Raw genomic sequence first — 19,006 nt, 5'->3', positions numbered from 1 at the left:
TGAGCCCTGACCCCGCTGCTCATCATGCTGGAAGGGGCCACGTGCTGGTGCGAGAGGTGGCTGTTTTGGGGCGGTTCGTGCAGGGGCAGTGTTGATGCTGTCGGGCCAGGTAGGGAGCCAGTGGTCTGCCCTGCACAGACCCTGCCACCATGGGCGAGCAGGTCTCTGGGCCAGTCCCCCAGCTCCCAGCGCCCCACACCAGCCCCTGCCCTGCTGGAGCCTCTGGAGCTTCTTCCCAGTGCTGGTTTTGAGCAGCCCAGGCTTTATTGTCTTCATTTCCAGCCAGGCTTAATTTAGATCTTATCTTACTCATTTAAACGCTACTATGGGTGTTTGAGGATGGTACTAAGTGAACAATATAATCACAAGTAGTATAAACAAATCGGCTCTTGGATGGGATCTGGTGTTTGATGGACGGTATCCTGTAATGAGCTGGAGACATAAGCCACCTATTGCACAATATGTTGCCTTTTGTATTTATTTCCTCTGTACTCGGGCTTTTTTTTTTTTTTTTTTCCATTTTCAGTTGGGAAAGAATCCTCAGCTTGTCTCACTTTGCATCACTGGAGGACAAAGGGAAGGTATTTTGTTGTTGGCCATCCTCTCCTTGGCACCGTGGGCAGCTGCAGGGGGGCTGCTGCTGGGCGAGGGCAGAGCTTCCCCAGGGTGAGATTCCCATGTTTTGCACCAGGCAGAAAACCTTAATGTTGTTCCAGTCATCCTCATCACCTCCTCCAGCCCTGTCACATCAGATGTCAGGCGTTGGCCAGTGCAGGTGATGACAGCCCAGGGTTACACCCCAGCCCAGGCGGCGGCAGCGCGGGCAGCATCCTGTGCAGGGGGCCAGGGCTCGTCTCTCTGTGCTTTGTCTCTGTTTTGCTTCCTGAGAGACGCCTCTGGACTGAGCATTACCCGGCAAGAGCCCCCTACTCCTGCCCCTCAGGAGGAAGCATGATCAGCTTCCAGGAAAAAACGTTCAAGCTTCTGATTCTTGAAAGCCGTCGTTCCCTTTGCTCTGACCCAAAAGGTTTCCTGTTGGGTGGAAAACTGTACCGGTGCCTGAGCTGGCTCTTTCCGCTCTGTGTCTGCAAACTGTTGGTCTCTCTTTGCCGTGTTCGGGGCAGGGGGAGCTGCCCGTGCGTGTCTCCAGGATGGAGCGGGGGGGTCCCCCAAGTCTGTTAAAGGAGAGACCCCAAGCAGGTGGTGGAGGGGGAGCTGGGGGCCAAACATGTGAGAGCCACCTTGGGGACCCACCATCACAGTGCTCTGAGCTTGGATGAGTTCCCTGACCTCTCCCTGGCTTGATAACCGTGTCGGTAGAGCTGGTCCTCATGGAGTTGGGGGTTTATCAGGTTCCCGGAGCTCTGATTTCCTTTGTGATCCGTGATGCCCATCTGATGGCACGGCAGGGGCCAGGGCAGCCCCCAGGTGCTCACGGAATCAAGTGCTCTGCAAGCCCCAAACCGGAGGAAGTGCGTCACAAGGTGCTGGACCTCCTGGTAGCTATTCATCTCCTGATGTCGGGTCCGGGAAAGCTGCTTTGAAAAAGGTCTGCTCCGTAAGTGCTCAGCTCTGGTTCAGATGCTGATTTATGGGTGGATTTTTTTTCTTTTCTCACCTGAAGTGTAATATTGAGTGGCACCTGGGGGCTTGGGGCACGATGCTGAGGGCTCACAGAGAGCTGCCTCTCGTGAGAACATTGGAGTCGGTTCCCGATGGTCGTAGCCGCTCTGCCCCCGGCTCGAAGGGGGAGGCTGCCGCAGCTCCGCAGGCCCCAGCACTAGGAGATGTGGCGGCTGGTGTGGCTGGCAGACCCCCAAAGCCAGGATCGATCCTCCCAGGACCTGTCAGCATTGATCCATCATTGCAGGAGCCCCCCATGGAAAGCTGCACCAGATCCTGGCAAAGGGTGGCTTCCAGGGCTTGGATAATTCATCTTTTTTAACTGTGTTTTGCCCCTCCTGCCCCAAAGTCCTGCAGCAGTGAGCCTGGATGGTATTTCCCTACTTTAACCCCTTGGTGCCATTACACAGCACTCCTTCCCCTAATGAGGTAACTCATTGCTTGGTGCTTAGCGATCTGCAAACTGCCATGGGCGTGCAGCCTGTGCAGCCCCCGGGGGCCTTCGCTCGCCCATCGCCCACCAAGGGACCAGGGACTGGCAAGGCGGCGGTGAGCATCAAGCAGGTGCCGTGGATCTGGGCTGCGGGAGCGGAAGGTGAAATCCTGGCACTGTGTCCATGTCCTCAGGCATCCTGAGCTCGCTGCTGGGAAGAGCTCAGCCGATGCAACTCATCCCTGGGCCAGGGGCTCCAGCAGCTGCTGGGAACTCCGGGAAGCGGCTCTGTTAACACAGGATGGAAGGAACAAAAACCCCAGAACCATTAATCACCTGCCTTCAGCTGAATGTGCATATTTGATGGTGGCTGTTTACAGAGCACTTCCCTTGCCTGGAGGCCCCCCAGACTGTCAGAGGATTAATTATTTTGCCTCCCGAAAGGATGCTTGACACGCCAAGTGCCCGGAGATGCCTCTCTGGAGAGTTCCTGGATGGGAAATGGCCTGGTCCAGCACTGACTTCCCACCTTCTGTGACAGGAGGGGCAGGACCCCTCCCTTGGTCCCTCAGCACCTTCCCCAGCCTTGGCCGCAGCCTGGCAGCTGGGATGGGGTAGAACCGGGCCCGTCTCTTCCCGGGGAGCTGGGTAGGAGCAAGGAAGTGATGCCAGACCTGCTGTAAAGCAGAGGACGGGCGCTGAGGCTGTGCCAGGGCCTTGGGGCTAGATAACGTGGGGTAATCAACATCCTCCGCATGGTAACTTTCTCCATCTGCACCATAAAACCGACCCTCCCAGGAACACTTACTTTCATCCTTGAAAACGCCCTGTCCTGGGAATAAATAATGCTTGCAGCACCGGAGCCTGGGCTGGATGCCTCCTCCCTCTGCCCTGGGATGTGCCTCTCCAAAGCCCATGTCCTGGGGCAGGCTGCGATGGGGGCTGCCAGCTCCTGAGGCCACGTTCCCACAGGGATTCCGGTGGGATGTACCCTGGGCAGCTGCTGCAGCCGTGGGCTCCCCTCCCTCTGCCCCACGTGCCAGCCGCAGCTGGCCATGCTCACTGGTGGTGCCAAACACTTTTGGGACAGGGGGTCTGAGAAAAATGTCCCCAGCCAGCCCCATGATGGGTCCTATCAGCTGTTGGTGCTGGGGGCGTGAAAAGGGCTGGTTTGCCAGGGGCTCGGTGAGGGAACGGTGGAGCCCAGTGAGACCCCGGGAAGGAACTGGATCTCGGCTGCATCTTGGGGTGCAGGTGCCTGTGCAGGGCTGCCCGGCGGGGGTGATGGGGGTCCCCGCAGCCCCACAGGGACCCTTCGGGCCAAGGGCTCTCCTGGGTTTGGGGCTGCTGGCACAGCCCTTGGCTGCAGAGCTGGGTGTTGTGCAAGAGCCGACCTTGGAAGAAAACTGGAAACCTCCCTCTGGAAATACCCCTCGGGCTGGAAAGTCGTGAAGGCCCCAGGGCTGGTGCTGTGGGGGCGGTTCCTACAGAGCTTAAGAAGGGCTGAGGATGAGGCGGGCGGCCAGAAGGAGACAGCCCTGGACAGCGGCGTTTGCTCCCTGCAGGAGGGAAGGAAGGAAAACCAGCCCTTGCTGCCTCCCTGCCCTGCCACCGCCTCTGCGGGTGATGGAGCCGGCTCCGCTCCTCCTCATCTTCGGCTTGCTGCGGGGCTGCAGCGGTGAGTGCCATGGGGGCTGAGGGCTGTCCTGATCCCTTGACCCACCACGCTGCCCGGCCTTGCCTGCTGCTCTCTTTGCTTTGCTACGTGGCATAACAGGCCAACGCGACCCCAGGGTCTCCCATTGCCAAGCCCCGACAGCCACTGCGCCCCACGCGTGTCATTGCTACAGCGCTCCTCATCCCGGCACTGCAGCTCGGCACTCAGCGCCGTGAAGCATGCCGCCGTGTGAGCAACAGCATGCACCTGGCCTGGGTCCGCGGTGCCGCTGCCAAAGCAGCTGTGATGCTGGTGAAGGATGAGAACTGGGGGGAGGAGGCGTTTGGGCTCGTTTTCCCAAGAAATGTCTGGAAAATCTGAGTGGTAAGCTAGGGTGGATCAAGCGGCCATGCCTGCAACGGGGCTGACCAGGGCTGGCAATTGCCACTGGCATGTGGGTTCTGGGGCACTCCTGGTGTCTGGTGGCAGTGAGCGGCTGCAGGGGAAAGTTCGGCCACCCCTAACGAGCCATCGCTAATGAGCAGCGCTGCCCCTGTGGTGATGGGAGTGGAGCTTTCACCTGAGCCTGACTATCCACAATGGGGAACCAGCACCCCATTTGCTTGGTAAATAACTGAGCTCTGGTGATTGTCCCTTTCCCTAACCGCCACGGTTTCCTCCGTCCTCTACCCAGGGCGACCTGCTGACAAGCTGGTGGTGATGCCGCGGGAGCCGGTGGTGCAGTACGGGGGCTCGGCACAGCTGAACTGCTCCCTGGCCTGCGCGGGGGGCACGGTGCAGTGGAAGGGGCTGGACACCAACCTGGGGAGCATCACCTCCTTCCCCAGCCACAGCATCCTCCACATCGACAGCGCCGAGGTTGCCGTGGAGGGCACCAAGATCTGCCAGGGGACCTGCCACGGGCAGTACTACCAGCACACTGTCAACCTGAAGGTCTATGGTAAGCATTCCCCACCACCTCCCCAGCAAAGCCCTGGATCCCAGAGGCAGCCTGCTTCCTCCTGGGCTGCAGTGCCAAAAGTCACTGCCTGACTCTACAACTCCTCTCTCAGCCCTGCCAGACTCGCTGCAGCTGGAGGCAGACCCCTGTGCCCTGGAGCCGGGGCAGCCAGCCAGCCTGCGCTGCTCGGCCCGGCAGGTGTACCCGTTCCAGGGGCTGGTCCTCACCTGGTACCGGGGGGACCAGGCACTGGGGGAGGCAAATCTGGATGTTACGGAGACTGACGAGGGGCTGTTTGACATCGTGTCCACACTGCCAGTGGCCGGGAAGGATGTGGGAGAAGGGGTGGAGTTCAGGTGCGAGGTGACGCTCAGCATCCAGCAGGAGACCTTCACCCGGGCGGCATCCCTGGTGGCAAGTGCTGGGGGTGAGTGCTGGGGTGGGAGCTGGGGCCCCGGCCTCGCGTGCTGCCCCGTCTGCTGGAGCCGACCCCCGCTGCCCTGCGCTGCTTGAAACAGTTTTGCTGGAACGGGAGCAGCCTCCATTTCTGCACCGCTCTGCAAATCTCCTGTGCCCTGCTGTGTTCACAGCTGTGACGGAGCAGCCAGTGGCCGTGGCCACCTCCACAGGGAGCCCCCAGAGAATGACAGCTATGACGGGGACCCCCAGCGCAGCCGGGCCCATGACCACCGCAGCGCTGCCCCTAGGGCCGAGTGTCCCCACGCACGATCCCCCCGCAGCCCTGACCAGCACACCGCGGGAGCCTGACACTGAGACCATTCTGGAGCCGACTGCTGCCACAGACCCCCCCTCCGCAGAGGACACTGCTCCCCAGGACCTCATCACAGGCAGTCCCACCGCACGTCTGGCCACCCCCCCCCCCCCCTGGCTCCGGCACCATGACCCCCCCGGCTGAGGCACAGGGGACAGCTGCGGACAGTGTTGGCCAGGGCTCCCCCCTGGCAGAGAAGGGGACAGGGCCATCCGTGGGGACAGCGCCCACTTGCAGCCTGCGGATCTGGTCACTGCCACCCAACGGGACACGGGGCAAGGCCCTGCGCATCGAGTGCTGCGCCCAGTGCGCTGAGAATGCCACTGTCCGCTGGCTGCAGACCCCCGTGGCCCTCTCCCAGTACCGGGAGGAGGCGGTGGGCAGCAGCTCCACGCTGCGGCTGGACCACGCTGAGCTCCAGCACCAGGGCCACTATCAGTGCATCCTGCTCGGCCGCCCCTCCCAGGTGGTCAGTCTGCAGGTGATGGTCTTGGACGGTGAGTGGTGGTCTGCAGCCCCCTCTCCTGTGCCCCCCGTTGCTTGGGCCGGGGTTGCAGTGAGTTGTGTTAGTGCCACATTCGGTGCTGGGGGGTGTTATATTCGCCCCTCGGTATTTGCTGGCGTGGGCAGAGTCTGCCTGCAATTACAGCTCCTTCTCGTGTCTTTGCAGATGTTTTCAGTGTGGGCCCTGCCGCTGCCATGGGGACAACAGTCTCACTGTTGGGACTGATTGTGACCGGCATCGTGTCTCATCGCCTGTGGAAGCACTTCAGGTCTCAGTACGAGCTGCCCTAGGAGCAGGAGCTGCCTACAGATGTCCACAGCCCTCCGGACCTGTCCCTGCTGTCACCCTTCCTGCTGCTGGCCTCACCCAGCCTCCAGGACGACAAGGAACTGGTGGGGCCCGGTTGTCCCCCTCACAGCAAGAACCAGCAGAACTGGTGGGGTGCGGGTGCTGCTGTGAGACCCTAGAGAACAGCCCTCGCCCCAGGACAGGCACTCTGGGACTCGGAGACCTCTGAGCTGCTGCTGCTTTTGAAAGTTTGAAAGTTTCAGCTGTGCCTGAGGCTGCTGCTGCCCCGGACACCGAGGGGCTTGTGAAGGGGAAGGCTGCGCTGCCCTGGGGGCCTCGGGCAAACTGTTTGGCTCTTGGGTGCGTAGCCTGCTGCTCAGAGGAGCTCCTGCGTATGTCCTGCCGATGAGGAGAGCCTTGGGGCTGCCTGCAGGACACCACAAGAGGAGGAGGATGAAAGGGAGATCAGCAGAGATGTCTGGAATGATGGGGAGGACGGGGATGCTCCCAGGGCTGGATCATGTTGGGCTGGTGCTGAGCACTGGGGAGGCTCCTGGCACCCACACGGGTGGGTGGGAGAATGACAACTGATCGTGCCATGGCAGAGGGGTCAGACACAGCCCTGCGGGGGTGTACATCCCCCAGGTTGTGGGCGAAGGAGGGTGTGCTTTGGCAGATGGGATGAGGTACTCCAATAAGGCATCATTTCTCTTTTAACCCTGAGCAAGTGTCCTTTTGGCTGGGGCTGGGGTGGCCCAGCAGCCCTTCACTGGCCCCAGGCCTGGTGGCTCATGACCAGCACCGGACTCTGCAGCCCCCCTGACTAGCACTGGCCCCGCAGCCCCTCACCAGCCCCAGGGCTGGCGGCCACTCACCAGACCCAGCGGCCTGTCACTGACCCCAGGCCCTGCAGCCCCTCACCAGGCCCAGCGGCCTGTCACCGGCCCTGGGCCTTGCAGCCCCCCGAGCAGCACTGGTTCCTGTGGCCTTCCACCAGCACCAGGCCTGTGCCCCCTCACCGACCCCTGACGAGCACCGAGCCCTATCGCTCCCCACCGGCCCCGGGGCACCGGCAGCGTCCGCAGCGATCGACGCGCACCCGGTTGCTAAGGGCGGGGCACCTGCCCGGAGTTGCCATGGCGGCCGGGGCGCCCCGCCGCGTTACAGCTGCCGGGGCGGCTCCTTTGCCCACACTCAAGATGGCGGCGTGCCCGCGCGCCCTCCCGCCCAGCGATCCGCTGCCAGTGTGCAAGATGGCGGCGCGCGAACTTCCCGCCTCGGCGGAACGGCGGTGCAAGATGGCCGGAACCCGCCTTCGCCGCCCGCAGCCAAGATGGCGGCGTACGAGAAGCGGCGGGCGGCCGCCGGCCCGGCCCCGGCCCCCGCCCCGGCGGCGGGCAGCGGGCTGGCGGAGCCGGCTGGGGCGGCGGTGGCGGCCGGCGGGCTGGGGAGCGAGGCGGAGTTCCTGCTGCGGGCCGGCGTCAGCGCCATGGTGCGGGAGGCGCTGCTGAAGGTGCTGGAGGCGCGGCCCGAGGAGCCCGTCGCCTTCCTGGCCGACTACTTCGAGCGGCTGGTGCTGGGCAGCCCCGGCGCGGCGGGAGAGGCCGCCGCGGAGCAGCCGGGGCCGCCGCAGCGCCTGGCCCGGGCGCTGTGGTACGTGCGCCTGGCCCACCACTCCCACAGGTGCGGGCGGCGGCGGGAGGCGCTGGGAGCCGCGGCCGGGGGCGGGCGGGGGTGAGGCTGCCTCTCTGTGTCTGTGCCGTGTCGCGACAGGACGGCCTTCGACAGCAACGCCGGCGCGGCCTACGAGGTGCTGGGGGCTGGCGGGCGACGGCACAAGGCGGGCGTGGACGGGCGGCTGTACAGCGAGCTGCTGCGGCGCATCTGCCAGCACGGGGGAGCGCCGGCGGAGGCGGCAGCGGCGCTGCTGGGGCGGGTCCGCTGCCGCGACCACGAGGCCGTGCCTTTCGACGTCTTCCGCTACGGTGTCCTCACCTGCTTCGTGCTGCTGGAGTTCGCGGCCAAGGCGGATGCGCTCTTCGGTGTCCTAGACGGCGGCTCCGGCGCTGCCGACGGGAGGGTCTGCCAGGCCGTGCTGCGGGCGCTGGAGGATGCGCTGGGTGCCGGCCACTTCTCGCTGCCCGGGCGGTACCTGGAGGCGGGCTCCAAGCTGGGGCCGGATGGCCTGGCCCTGGCCATGGACCGGGCGCTGCAGGAGAGGAAGCTCAGCACCTCCATGAGCAGGGAGGAGTTCCTGAAGAAAGCCACTGCCTTGTTTGTTGCAAAAGTGAAGCCCGTTGAGTAACACCTGGGTGGGTGCGGCGCCAGGTGTGTCCGCTTTGAACCGCTCCAGTGCTCCATGCAGAGCCGTTTGTGCAAAGGAGGCTCCGGACCCTGGTGTGAAGCTGGATGGCGAGCACGGGGCGCTGCCCAGGCGCTGCCTGGAGAGCCTGGGTCTGCCTGACAGGAGATTCCCAGTTTCTGTACTCCCATCCCTGTTCTGAGCATGACAGGTGCCTGGCCTCCTCCAGCACTGGATGTGTCCCTACCCGCTGTGCCTCTCCCAGCCGTGGCTCTTTCAATCCAGCTGGCATTAGTACATCTTTTCTAGGTGTTAAGTGGGGACTTGCAAGAAGGCCTGTAAGCTGTGGGGCAGCGTTAGTCATTAACAATGAGCCAGAATGAAGTAAACTTGGGGCTGGACTTTCAAGTATCCTGCAGTTTCGTCCTAGCCTCGGCAATGTCATGTTTAGCAGCTTCAGTGGGGAACTTTGTTTCTGCTTTTGGGTTTGTTTCACACCTGCCTGTGAAGTGGGGATGACGCTTATCTACCTCACAAACTACTGTGAGGATTTGCAGGTAAATATGGGGCTAATCCAGAGCGTGAGATAAAACATTATTTTATTAAGCAAAATATTTTCAGCGCCTAGCAGATGAGAAATGGCTGGCTGGGAAGCAAACCTCACCAGGAAGGGCTGCAAGCCAGAAGGGTTCTGCCTCTGCCGGCAGCCAAACTGTGAGGCGATGAGGTGTCCTTGCTGTCTGCGCACTCAGTGTTTACCCAACCGCCTCTGGCCACTGTGGTCCAGACTCTGAAGATCAAAGCTCATACCCGAGCAATGACTTCTCACGCAAAGCTGCAGAGTGCTCCAGGTTCAATAATGACTGGGGATGTGGAGCACTGGCTCAAGACAAGACAAACCCCCTTCCCTGAGGTTGTAGTTTGCTTTTGAACAGAGATGCGTGTTGAGCCATGTGTTATTTATTTGAACTTGTCTGTTAATTATTTATACTGTGCAAGTATTGGTTTACTGTAAGACATTAAAGCTTTTTATTATTTTTCTAGTGGCCAATTTCTTTACTGCCTGGCGGCACGTAGTGCCAGGACGAATCTGAGCAGCACTCAGATCCTTGAGGCAGTTTCTGTCTTTAGTGGTTGATGTCGGCAGCCTGTAGCAGCCCACCCGGCTGACAGTACAGGAGTGCAAAGCACTTGTAGTCACTATTAAGAAAAAAAAACACAAACCCAAAAACCCTGGGAGGATGCCCTTCATGCTTAGGGGTGTTTGTTTTGTTTTGTTTTGCTGAGCGGATGTTTTGATCCCCGCAGGCAGCAGCAGGGGCACTACCTGGAGCTGGTCTGGGTGAACTCCTCCACTGCAGGTGACAGGATGTGACACAAGGGGAAGTGGGAGCCAAAGATGCCGGAGAGATCTCTGCTGGGGCCATGCCAAGAGCAGCCTTTGCTTGAATTCCAGATGCTGCCTTGTGAGATGCTGTAAAGAATTACGTAGGTGTAGTAATTGTGCTAAGTGCTTCTTCCTGGCTGATGGATGTAACCATCTGGTGAAGTGTAATCCACTTTACTCATGCTAAATGCTGACCTGAAGCAGCAGGGCCATCATCCAGGGTGGGTTTTAGTGTTGGTCGGTGTGCTGAGGGTGCCCTGGTGCCCACGGGTGGGGGGGATCGGGGAACCCGCGGCGCTGAGGCCCGCAGGGCAGTGAGGCCTGCGCGGCTGCTCAGGCCCAGAGGGGAAGGGGCCGCTCTCTGAGGTGACCCTCGCTTAGGCGATGGGTTTGCTTGGCCGGGGAGCTGGCTACGATACTCGTGGAGGCCAGAAGCACCGACGCTCGCTGTTACAAGCGGGTTGGGCCGGCACTGCCGCCTACACCGGCCCTCCGAACACAGCACAAGCGCGGCCGCAGATACCCAGCACTCGCCACCCCGCAAAGGCTGCCGGGAAGGAGCCCCGCCCCCGCCGGCAGTGCGCTGTAATACGCGGGTATGGCCCGGGGGGAGGGGCCGCCACGTCCCTGCCCCGCAGCCGACGGCGCGCTCTGATAGGCCAGCCGCACTCTACGGGCGGGGCATGCTCCGGCCCCGCCCTGCGCGGGCGGACTACAGCTCCCGTCGTGCCCCGCGCGGCTGCGCTCGCCGCGGCCGCGGAGCAGCAGGAGCTCTTGCCGCCGCCCCCTTCCCCGCAGCGGCAGTTGCGCCTACGCTAGTCCCCGGCTTTGATCGCGGCCTACCTCAGCTCCTCGGTATGGCGCGGCCCCTCGTGCCTAGCTCACAGAAAGCGCTGCTTCTGGAGCTCAAAGGGCTGCAGGAGGAGCCCGTGGAAGGGTTCCGGGTCAACTTGGTGGACGAGGGGGACCTCTACAACTGGGAGGTGGCCATCTTCGGCCCTCCGAACACGTACTACGAAGGCGGGTACTTTAAGGTGAGGGGCTGGGGGCAGCAGGGGGGCATGCGGTGTCAGGAGGACCGGTGTCTCGAGGAGGTGAAGCTCTGGTGGAATGAGGGGCTTGGTGTGTGGGTAGCAGGACGTGGCGGGCAGAGGTGTGTGGTGGGAGATGGGGCTGAGGAGGGGTGAAGGCAGGGTGGGTGGCGTTGAGGAATACATTGGATGCCTTGGGAGGGGATTTAGAAAGGGGGAGAGACCGCAGGAGAGTGGGGAGACCCTGGGAGGGGGCTGTGGGGCAAGAGGGAGGGGGTCTTCGGGGTTGGGTTGAGGTGGGTACAGGGGGAGCTGTGACAGGGGTGATCCTGGGCTTAAGAGGGTGGTGAGGGCCAGGGAGATCTGGGTCTATAGCGGGACACCTTGGGGTCACTGGGGCTTTGGGAGCTGGGTTGTTCCTGGGGTGTTTGCACAGAAGAGGAGCCGGTGTGCCGGTGGCCGCTGCCAAACTAGGCATCTTCTTTGTAAGGTGGATTTGCCCCTCCTGAGGTTCTATCTCTGCGGGCTTTTCCATCTTCCTGCCCCTCCATCCCCTCGTCTGTGGGTGCAGGAGCACGATCTCTGGGTCACTTATGATCCTTCTTCTGGGGGGGGACCTGAGGCATCGCCGTGGAGCCAGAGGGAAGGGACAAAGGGGTTTCTTGTGCAGGCACAAGTGGCCCAGCCCGAGCGAGCAGAAGCTCAAGCTGCGTGGGGAGTGGGTGTTGTGGTTTTGTTTGGGGTTTGAGAGCTGGAGAAGAAAGTGTGTATGGCCTGACTGCACAGTCCCTATCCGGAGGATGTGTATGTGCTCTTCCCAGGTGTTGTGCAACCTGTGTAGCTGTTTTCTTCCTCTTTCTCATCCTCCCTCCTCCACTACGAGCTCTTCTGTCTTCATCTTGTTGCTGGCAGGGTGGGGATGCACCCGGGGTGAGTCAGCCCGAGGGTCAGCTGTGCCCAAGAAGCTGGGTGGTTTGTTTTTCCCGTGGAGCAGAGGCAGGCAAGTCTGATGCTTCAGAGTCAGGTTTTATTTCTTCACTGAAATGGAGTCTTTTTCCACAGCCTCTTTTGGCACTAGGCCCTTTGAACTCTCACCCTTTCAGCAGCTCGTGCTCCTGTTTTGTGCCTGAGAGCTTCCAGGCTGCTGTAGCAGCAGATGAAACTTTCTGCGTAAGAGGAGAATGAAGGGGACAAGTCCTTTTCCAGCTTGTGGTAACATCAGCCTGTTTGTGTACGGCAAAGTGGAGTTGCTTTCTGAGCCCCCTTTCGGATCGCTTTGCCTCTGGCTGGTTTTGTTCTGATCCTCTGTGACACAACAAAGGGGATTATTCTGTGAAGTTCAGCTGTTTGGCCAGAGCCCAGCGCTGGGCTGTGTGTTGCTGTGTGCGTGCTGCCCTGGCCTGCCTGAAGCTCCACGCACACACAAAACACATCCAGCCCCAGCTGCCACTTCACTTTTCCTTCTTTCCACCCCTTGTCCTGTGCCACAGAGCACAGGGTGCTCGGGCAAAGGGCCAGTCTGGAAGGCAAGGCAGTAACGTGCGTAGGGATGGGCCCATTGTGGTCGGGGGCTCCTTGGACTTGCAATAAGATCAACTTGTGCTGGGGCCAGATCCTGGCAGGGCAGGAGGTGAGCAGAGGGGTTGGAACTCAGGATGTAGTTGGGGTTGGTCAGGGCAGCAGGGAGCAGGAAAGATGCCTCTCTGCCTTCTACACTAAGCTTTTAACGGCTGTTAGCTGACGACTGGGTTTGGCAGCATCGCCTATTGTTGAGGCTGTAATTCCAGAAACATCCAAAGCCTCATTTGCAGTTATCCTCCTGAATGGGGACCACACCGGGCTCATTCTGTGGGTCAAGAGCGATCCTAGGTGACTGTCCCCTACTGCTGGGCAGAGCCGGGTGGTTTGCACTGTTGTTTCACAGATCTGATGTCTAAATTCTTGTGTACGTGAACTTGAGAGAGCAAGAAATGTTCAGCAACTTGTTGGTTGTTTTAAATCTTCACCATTTTTTTTTGTTTGTTTCTGGCTGTTGGCTTTTTTGGGAGCAGTGACTGAATCTCGATCTGGATGTTTGCTTCCAGAGCCTGGAAACACCCAAAAGCTGGAACAGTCACCGCAGGTTGTGCAGTGATGTGGGCGAAGCAGCCCCCATTCCCTTGGGATGCCTGGTGCTGGTGGGCTGGGACAGCGGCTCTCTGGGGTGGATGGGGGGGATGTTGCTGTACATCTCTGCGCCGCCTCTTTGTGGCTTTGCCCGCTCACTTGGAGGCTGAAAGTGAGCCTGTCTGTTTGTCCTGCCTTAATACCTCATTTTTGTGGCCGTCACCAGTAGGAGAAGCCAGTGGTGGGCTGGTCGCCTCTGCTGGCGCTGGAGTCATGGACTACAGCATGATCTTCATGTGCTTTTATTTTTAGCACCTAAGCTACGCACTGCGGCCAGTTTTGACTTGGTCTCTTTTTTTTCAGTGGTGACGGGCTATTTTTAGAGATTCGATGTGTTAATTGGAGCACAGAGCACCTGATGCTTCCTCCCCTGTGAGCTCTGAAGGATAAACAGCCTTTTCTCTGGTGGCATGGCCGTGGTGTCCCTGAAAGCAGGACCAGGGACGACCCCAGACTGGCAATCTGACTCAGTGCTGCTCAATTTGTTCAGACACACGGCTTGAGCCCTGTCTGCTGCCTTACAGCCACGAGACCCTTGCCCTGCTGCCCTTTGCCATTCAGAAGCAGCCTGCCTGCCCTCGGTGTCGTCGCCCTGTGCCGTGGGAGCGGGCTGCGAGCATGCAAGGTGTGTGCCAGACCAGCACCGTCAGCTCCTGCTGCGCTCTGCCTGGGGCCTGCTGCCTCCCTCTGTGTTGGAGAGCACCGGGTGGGCTCGAGGTTACAGGGCAGGGTGGTGATGAAGGAGCTGCTGCAGCTTGCAGACCCATCCGCTCGCCTTCCTCTGCACAGCTGTGCTGCCGGTGTCCTGCCTGCAGAGCCGGCAGGCGTGGAGGCTCCGTCTCTGCAGGAGCATGGCTGGACTTGGCAGAGGCTCCTTTTTCCTGATGGTGTCGGAGATCTGTGGTTTCCTTCCCTTCCTTCTCACAAGCTGATGCTTGCTTCTCCTGATTGTTTACTTGCAGGCTCGTCTCCGGTTTCCCATCGACTACCCTTATTCCCCTCCTGCCTTTAGGTTCTTAACCAAAATGTGGCACCCCAATATCTATGAGGTAGGTTGACTGTGACAGCATTGGGGTGTCTTGGACGGGCAGGGGGGGCACGTGTCCATCTGTTGTGATGGCATTGGATGAAAATGCCAGACACTGGAGCATGACATTGGAAACTCGGTGCCTTTGGCATTTAGTGCCTGGCACTGGAAATGCAGCTAACGAGCTTATGACAGCCGGTCTCCTGTCCTGGAGCTGTTTCCAGGTCAGCCAGGCTTTCCAGGTTTGAGGGCTCCCACGCTTGGCTAGCAGGGACATTGTGCTTAATTGCAAGATTGGACACCAAGCGATGTGCGCGGCCCCGGGGCTGTGTGCTTGCGGAGGATTGCTGCCTGGGGGTGAGGGGGTGGGCTGTGTCGGGTGGGCACTGGGAGGGCTCTGCTGGAGGTGTGATGTGTTGGGGCATCAGGCAGCTGTGTCTGTACTGCACTGACAGTCACGGGGTGCTTGCTCAGGGTGCGAGGCTACAGGCAGCAGAGCAGGGACCACCACTTCTGCTGTCCCTTCCTAGGGATGAAAGGACAGGCTGGGATTGCCTCACCTGGGTTAAGCCAAAGTGCAGAGCGAGCAGGCTGCTGGAACAGAGCACCGAGCTGCTGCTGGAGGGTGCTTGGGACAGCAGCAGCTCCTAAGGATCCTGTTTCGCTTGTGCTTTCAGACCGGTGATGTCTGCATCTCCATCCTCCACCCGCCGGTGGACGACCCGCAGAGTGGGGAGCTGCCATCTGAGCGGTGGAACCCCACTCAGAACGTGCGGTAAGGGCTGCGTGGGGAGTGAGCTGCGGGCAGGAGGCCTGTCTGAGGGCAGGGCTGGGGAAGTGGGGAGATGGGGGGGACTGCCTTCCGCTCCCAAAGCCTGCGGGGGATGCCTAGAGGTTGTTGAAAAGCGCTTGGGCTGTGTGCTTTGGTGAAGAACAGTTAGAGCTTGCGTGGGAGCGTGCGTGAACCCAACAGCCCATGCAGTGCTGTCTCCTGCTTGGCCTGCTTCACTTTGCTGAGATGCCCCCTTGCTGGTGGGCCATCACCAGGGTCTCCTCCCGAGCCACAGGACGCAGCAGTGCCATGACACTGAGGCTGCTGGCACTGCTGGGACACGGGCAGTGGCTGACCTGCCTCGGCTCTTACCTGCTCATGTTTATTGATTGCCAGGACCATTCTCCTAAGTGTGATCTCACTGCTGAACGAACCCAACACATTTTCTCCAGCCAATGTGGATGCCTCCGTGATGTACCGCAAGTGGAAGGAGAGCAAAGGGAAGGACCGAGAGTACACAGACATCATCAGGTGCGTGCTGAGCTGAGCCCAGGCCCAGCAGTACTGTTGAGTACTTGCTAAGCTGCAGTCTTGTAGGACATGGAGGATCTTGGAGGCATATCCCTCCCTGCTGAGTCCTGTCTGGGGACTCAAGGCCACGTTGAATGAGGCTTTGAGCATCCTGGTCTAGAGGAAGGTGTCCTTGCCCATGGCAGAGGGGTTGGAACAAGGTGATCTTTAAGGTCCCTTTCCAACCCAAACCATTCTACGATTCTACAGTTTGCAGGCTGGTAGGAGGAAAGGATTCTGGATATCCAAGTGTGGCTTTTGGGAAAAGCTTGGCTGGGGGCCATGCTAGGCTTGCTCTGGTACTCCAAATGGTTTTCTTCCTGCCACCTGTATGTGGGAGCTTCGGAGGACTTGGGTGGAAGCAGCAGAAGTGTCCAAGCAATGAAGCTGGTGAAGGATATGGAGCACAAGTCCTGTGAAGAGCAGCTGAGGGCACTGGGGGTGTTTATCCTGGAGAAAGGAGGCTGAGGGGAGACCTTATCGCTCTCTACAACTTCCTGAAAGGAGGTTGTAGTAAGGTGGAAGTTGGTCGCTTCTCCCCAGTAACAAGCGATAGGATGAGAGTAAACGGTCTCAGGTTGTGCAGGGGAGGTCTGGATTGGATATTAGGAAAACTTTCTTCACAAAAAGGATTGTCAAGCATTGGAACAGGCTTCCCAGGGAAGGGGGTTGAGTCACCGTACCTGGGGGCATTTAAAAGATGTAGACAAGGTGTTTAGGGAACGTGGCTTAATGGTGGGCTTGGCAGTGCTGGGTTAACAGTTGGATTCAATGATCTTAAAGGTCTTTTCCAACTTAAACAACTGCATGATTCTGTGTGCCCAGCTTTTCACTCAGCCTAAGCCCTTTTTGGCTTCAGAGCTGAGGATCTGGGTTCGTAGCAGATGTGGTTCCAGCATGGCCGTGCTGTCAGGGCTGTCTCATGGGACCAGCACATGAAGCTCCTGAGCTGCAGACTGGCCAGCCCTGGTGTGGCAAAGGTGGCCCGCAGAGCAGGGGCAACATTACAGTGTGGCCATGTTTGTTCGTGGGGCTCTCTCCCCTGTCCTCTCACTGGTCTGATGTGAGTGAGTGACCCACGAGTGGGGAAGGGCTGTGTCGCTGGGCATCCCTGTGGGGTGAGCCACACACGGTGACATGGGTGTGCTGTGCAAAGCCCTGTTCCCAGCCCTGCCACTTGCCCTCCAGGAAGCAAGTCTTGGGCACAAAGGTGGATGCTGAGCGGGATGGCGTGAAGGTTCCCACCACGCTGGCGGAGTACTGTGTGAAGACCAAGACTCCAGCCCCAGATGAGGGCTCAGATCTCTTCTATGATGACTATTACGAGGATGATGAGATGGAGGAAGAAGCAGACAGCTGTTACGCTGATGAAGACGACTCTGGCAATGAAGAATCTTGATGGCCTTCTGGCATTGCAAAACTTACTATAAACTACTGAATTTTACCTCAACTAGGACAAACTGGTTTGAATTTAGGATCTGTCAGCCCTGAAATTAACTCTCTACCTCGCAGGGAGACTGTTCTGCTGTTGCAAAAGAAATCCCACCACTGTCTTTGTAGAAAAAGCAAAAAAACAAAACCAAACCCTATTTTATAAACTTCCTGGGTGGGAGGTGGGTGGGGAGGGGGAAGTTGCTTTGGGGCATTCATGAATCCACAGAAACTGGGGAACTGGCAGCTCTGGCTGGTTGAAGAGTGACAGCAGAACCTGGGTGCTGGTTGCCCATCATTTGGGCATGTTCAATGGGCAGCCCCGTGTGGGAGGAACAGCTTGGGGAGGCTGTGGAGCTGGTGAGTGGTTGCTTTGGGTGGGAAGTGTGTGAGCGTTGTGTAGCTTTCTGCAGCCTCTGAGGTGCCCCAGCAGGAAGGGCTGCAGGCTGAGCGCTGCTGCCCTCGGCCCCTGACATGGCTGTCCCTGGTGCAACCCTCCTGCTGCCCCTTTCCGCGATGCTGGAGCGCAGGGAGCAGGGTGGGAAGGGCCAGGATATCGGGCAGGACATGCCTGGCAGCCGCTTGACACCGCAGGGCGTGGGGATGCACTGTTTGTAGTTCTTAACTAGCTAGGAGGGATGGGCTAGTTCTGAGTCTTTCTGCTTCTGTTTTTTTGGAAACTATTTAATAAAGTACTTCAAGGGAGTGGTGTGTGGTGCGTGGGTGAGGCTCTGCCTCGGTCTGTGCGCCGGCTGCGGGGGTTTCCATGTCAGCCATGGACCAGCTCCTGCCCTGCAGCCCTGGCAGGGAAGGGTGGGTGGGCTGGCTGCTCTCCCAGGGCTGTGGCTGGGGGTTGCGGGGTACCCTTGGGTCTCGCAGCACCCCTCTGCCCTCTCTCCTCAAACCTGCAGAGCGGCCAGGAGCGTCTGGGCAAGGTTGCCTTTGGCCTGGAGAGCATCTCTGCCCTTCCCGGGGCGGGGAGGCTGCTGCTTTTACTGCCTCGGCCCTGACGCTGTGGCTGACGCTCGGTCTCTGCCGGGGCAGAAGGGTGAGCGCCACCGAACACCCAAAACCCTCCAGCTCTGTACTGGGAAGGTCTCTCCCTCTTGCTCCTCCCAAGGTGCTGAGCTCCTCGGAGAGCAGCTGTGCGGCACAGGCAGCAGACCTGCCCAGGCAGCACCCAGCGGGGCCTGACGGGTGCCCGGGGCTCTGGTGGGTACTCTGATCCGGGTGCAACTGGGTGGGTCTGAGCCCACGGGCTGGGACTGGCTGGGACGTGCAAGCTCCCGAGGCTGTGGCAAGCTGCCAGCCAGGCAGCCAAGGGGCATCGCCGGTGCCGTGTCCGGCTGGGCTGGGGAGCTCAGCTCTGCTGCCACCTCCTCGGGGCCATAGCAGGGATGAGGTCGTGGCAAACCGCCTGCCCCGGGGTCTCTGTGGCAACATCAGGGCTCCTGCCCCTGCTGAAAGCTTGGCAGCGGGGTAATGAACAAAACTTCCTCCTGCCTGGAGTTATGCCAACGGGATCAGGGTCTGAGCGACACCCGCGCCTGCACGCGGTGAAGGCATGTGCTTTGTTGCCTTAAGAAATGAGGCTAAAAGGTGAATAGGATTATTGTCACTTTATTCAGGCCTGGCAAATGGCTTCCAAGGTCACCAGGTTGGCACGGAGCAGCCCTGGCTGCTGGTTCAAAGCCAGCCCCCACCCCCCTTTTCCCAAGGAGCTGTTCTGTGCACCCCCAGCAGCTCCCCCCACCCAGGGGAGCATGAGGGGCCGTGCCGGTGCACCTTCGCTCCCCTTGCAGCCGGTTACCCCCCCGCCCCGCTGTGCTCGGGATGCTGCTGCAGGTGATGGGGTAGTACTGTGAGATGCCCCCCGGTCTGGGGGTGTCCGGGAGCACCCCAGCCTTGGCTCTGCAAGCTGGGCAGCTTCCCTGCTGCTCCCTGTCCCACGAGCAGGGAGGTGCTGGGCCCTTCTCCCCAGCCTGGGGGGCTGAGGGCTCCCAGCAGTGCCAGCCACAAGATGCAACATGCTGGAGGCTGCCCGGAGCAGGATGGGCTCCTGGGGCCAGGGATGCTGTGGG

At 60.1% G+C, this 19,006-nt stretch overlaps 3 protein-coding genes across 5 annotated transcripts; all 3 read left to right on the top strand.

The window, feature by feature from the left end:
• Positions 1–3,461: 3,461 nt before the first annotated feature.
• Positions 3,462–6,956, top strand: MADCAM1 (mucosal vascular addressin cell adhesion molecule 1). The gene is made up of 6 exons (XM_037384633.1): positions 3,462–3,734; positions 4,408–4,674; positions 4,787–5,101; positions 5,265–5,547; positions 5,636–5,943; positions 6,117–6,956. The coding sequence occupies exons 1-6, from the start codon at positions 3,566–3,568 to the stop codon at positions 6,239–6,241; spliced, it is 1,467 nt and encodes a 488-aa protein (XP_037240530.1). The 5' UTR covers positions 3,462–3,565; the 3' UTR covers positions 6,242–6,956.
• A 514-nt stretch (positions 6,957–7,470) lies between these two features.
• On the top strand, positions 7,471–9,584 carry TPGS1 (tubulin polyglutamylase complex subunit 1). The gene is made up of 2 exons (XM_037384569.1): positions 7,471–7,922; positions 8,013–9,584. Exons 1-2 carry the CDS (start codon positions 7,573–7,575, stop codon positions 8,542–8,544), a joined length of 882 nt encoding a protein of 293 aa, XP_037240466.1. The 5' UTR covers positions 7,471–7,572; the 3' UTR covers positions 8,545–9,584.
• Positions 9,585–10,625: 1,041 nt separating this feature from the next.
• On the top strand, positions 10,626–17,630 carry CDC34 (cell division cycle 34, ubiqiutin conjugating enzyme). Of its 3 annotated transcripts, none has more exons than XM_037384568.1 (5): positions 10,626–10,962; positions 14,088–14,174; positions 14,830–14,927; positions 15,321–15,455; positions 16,651–16,854. In XM_037384568.1, the coding sequence occupies exons 1-5, from the start codon at positions 10,786–10,788 to the stop codon at positions 16,727–16,729; spliced, it is 576 nt and encodes a 191-aa protein (XP_037240465.1). In that variant the 5' UTR covers positions 10,626–10,785; the 3' UTR covers positions 16,730–16,854. The 3 variants fall into 3 exon arrangements, with proteins under 3 accessions (XP_037240465.1, XP_037240464.1, XP_037240463.1); XM_037384566.1 differs by having other exon boundaries at positions 10,628–10,962; positions 16,683–17,630; XM_037384567.1 differs by lacking the exon at positions 14,088–14,174 and having other exon boundaries at positions 10,627–10,962; positions 16,683–17,630.
• The last annotated feature ends 1,376 nt before the right edge of the window (positions 17,631–19,006 follow it).

This window comes from Falco rusticolus, chromosome 4 (genome assembly GCF_015220075.1).
Source record: "Falco rusticolus isolate bFalRus1 chromosome 4, bFalRus1.pri, whole genome shotgun sequence".
Classification (NCBI taxonomy): Eukaryota; Metazoa; Chordata; class Aves; order Falconiformes; family Falconidae; genus Falco; species Falco rusticolus.
Note: the sequence above shows the minus strand (reverse complement) of the source record. Positions and strands in the feature narration are given on the sequence as shown.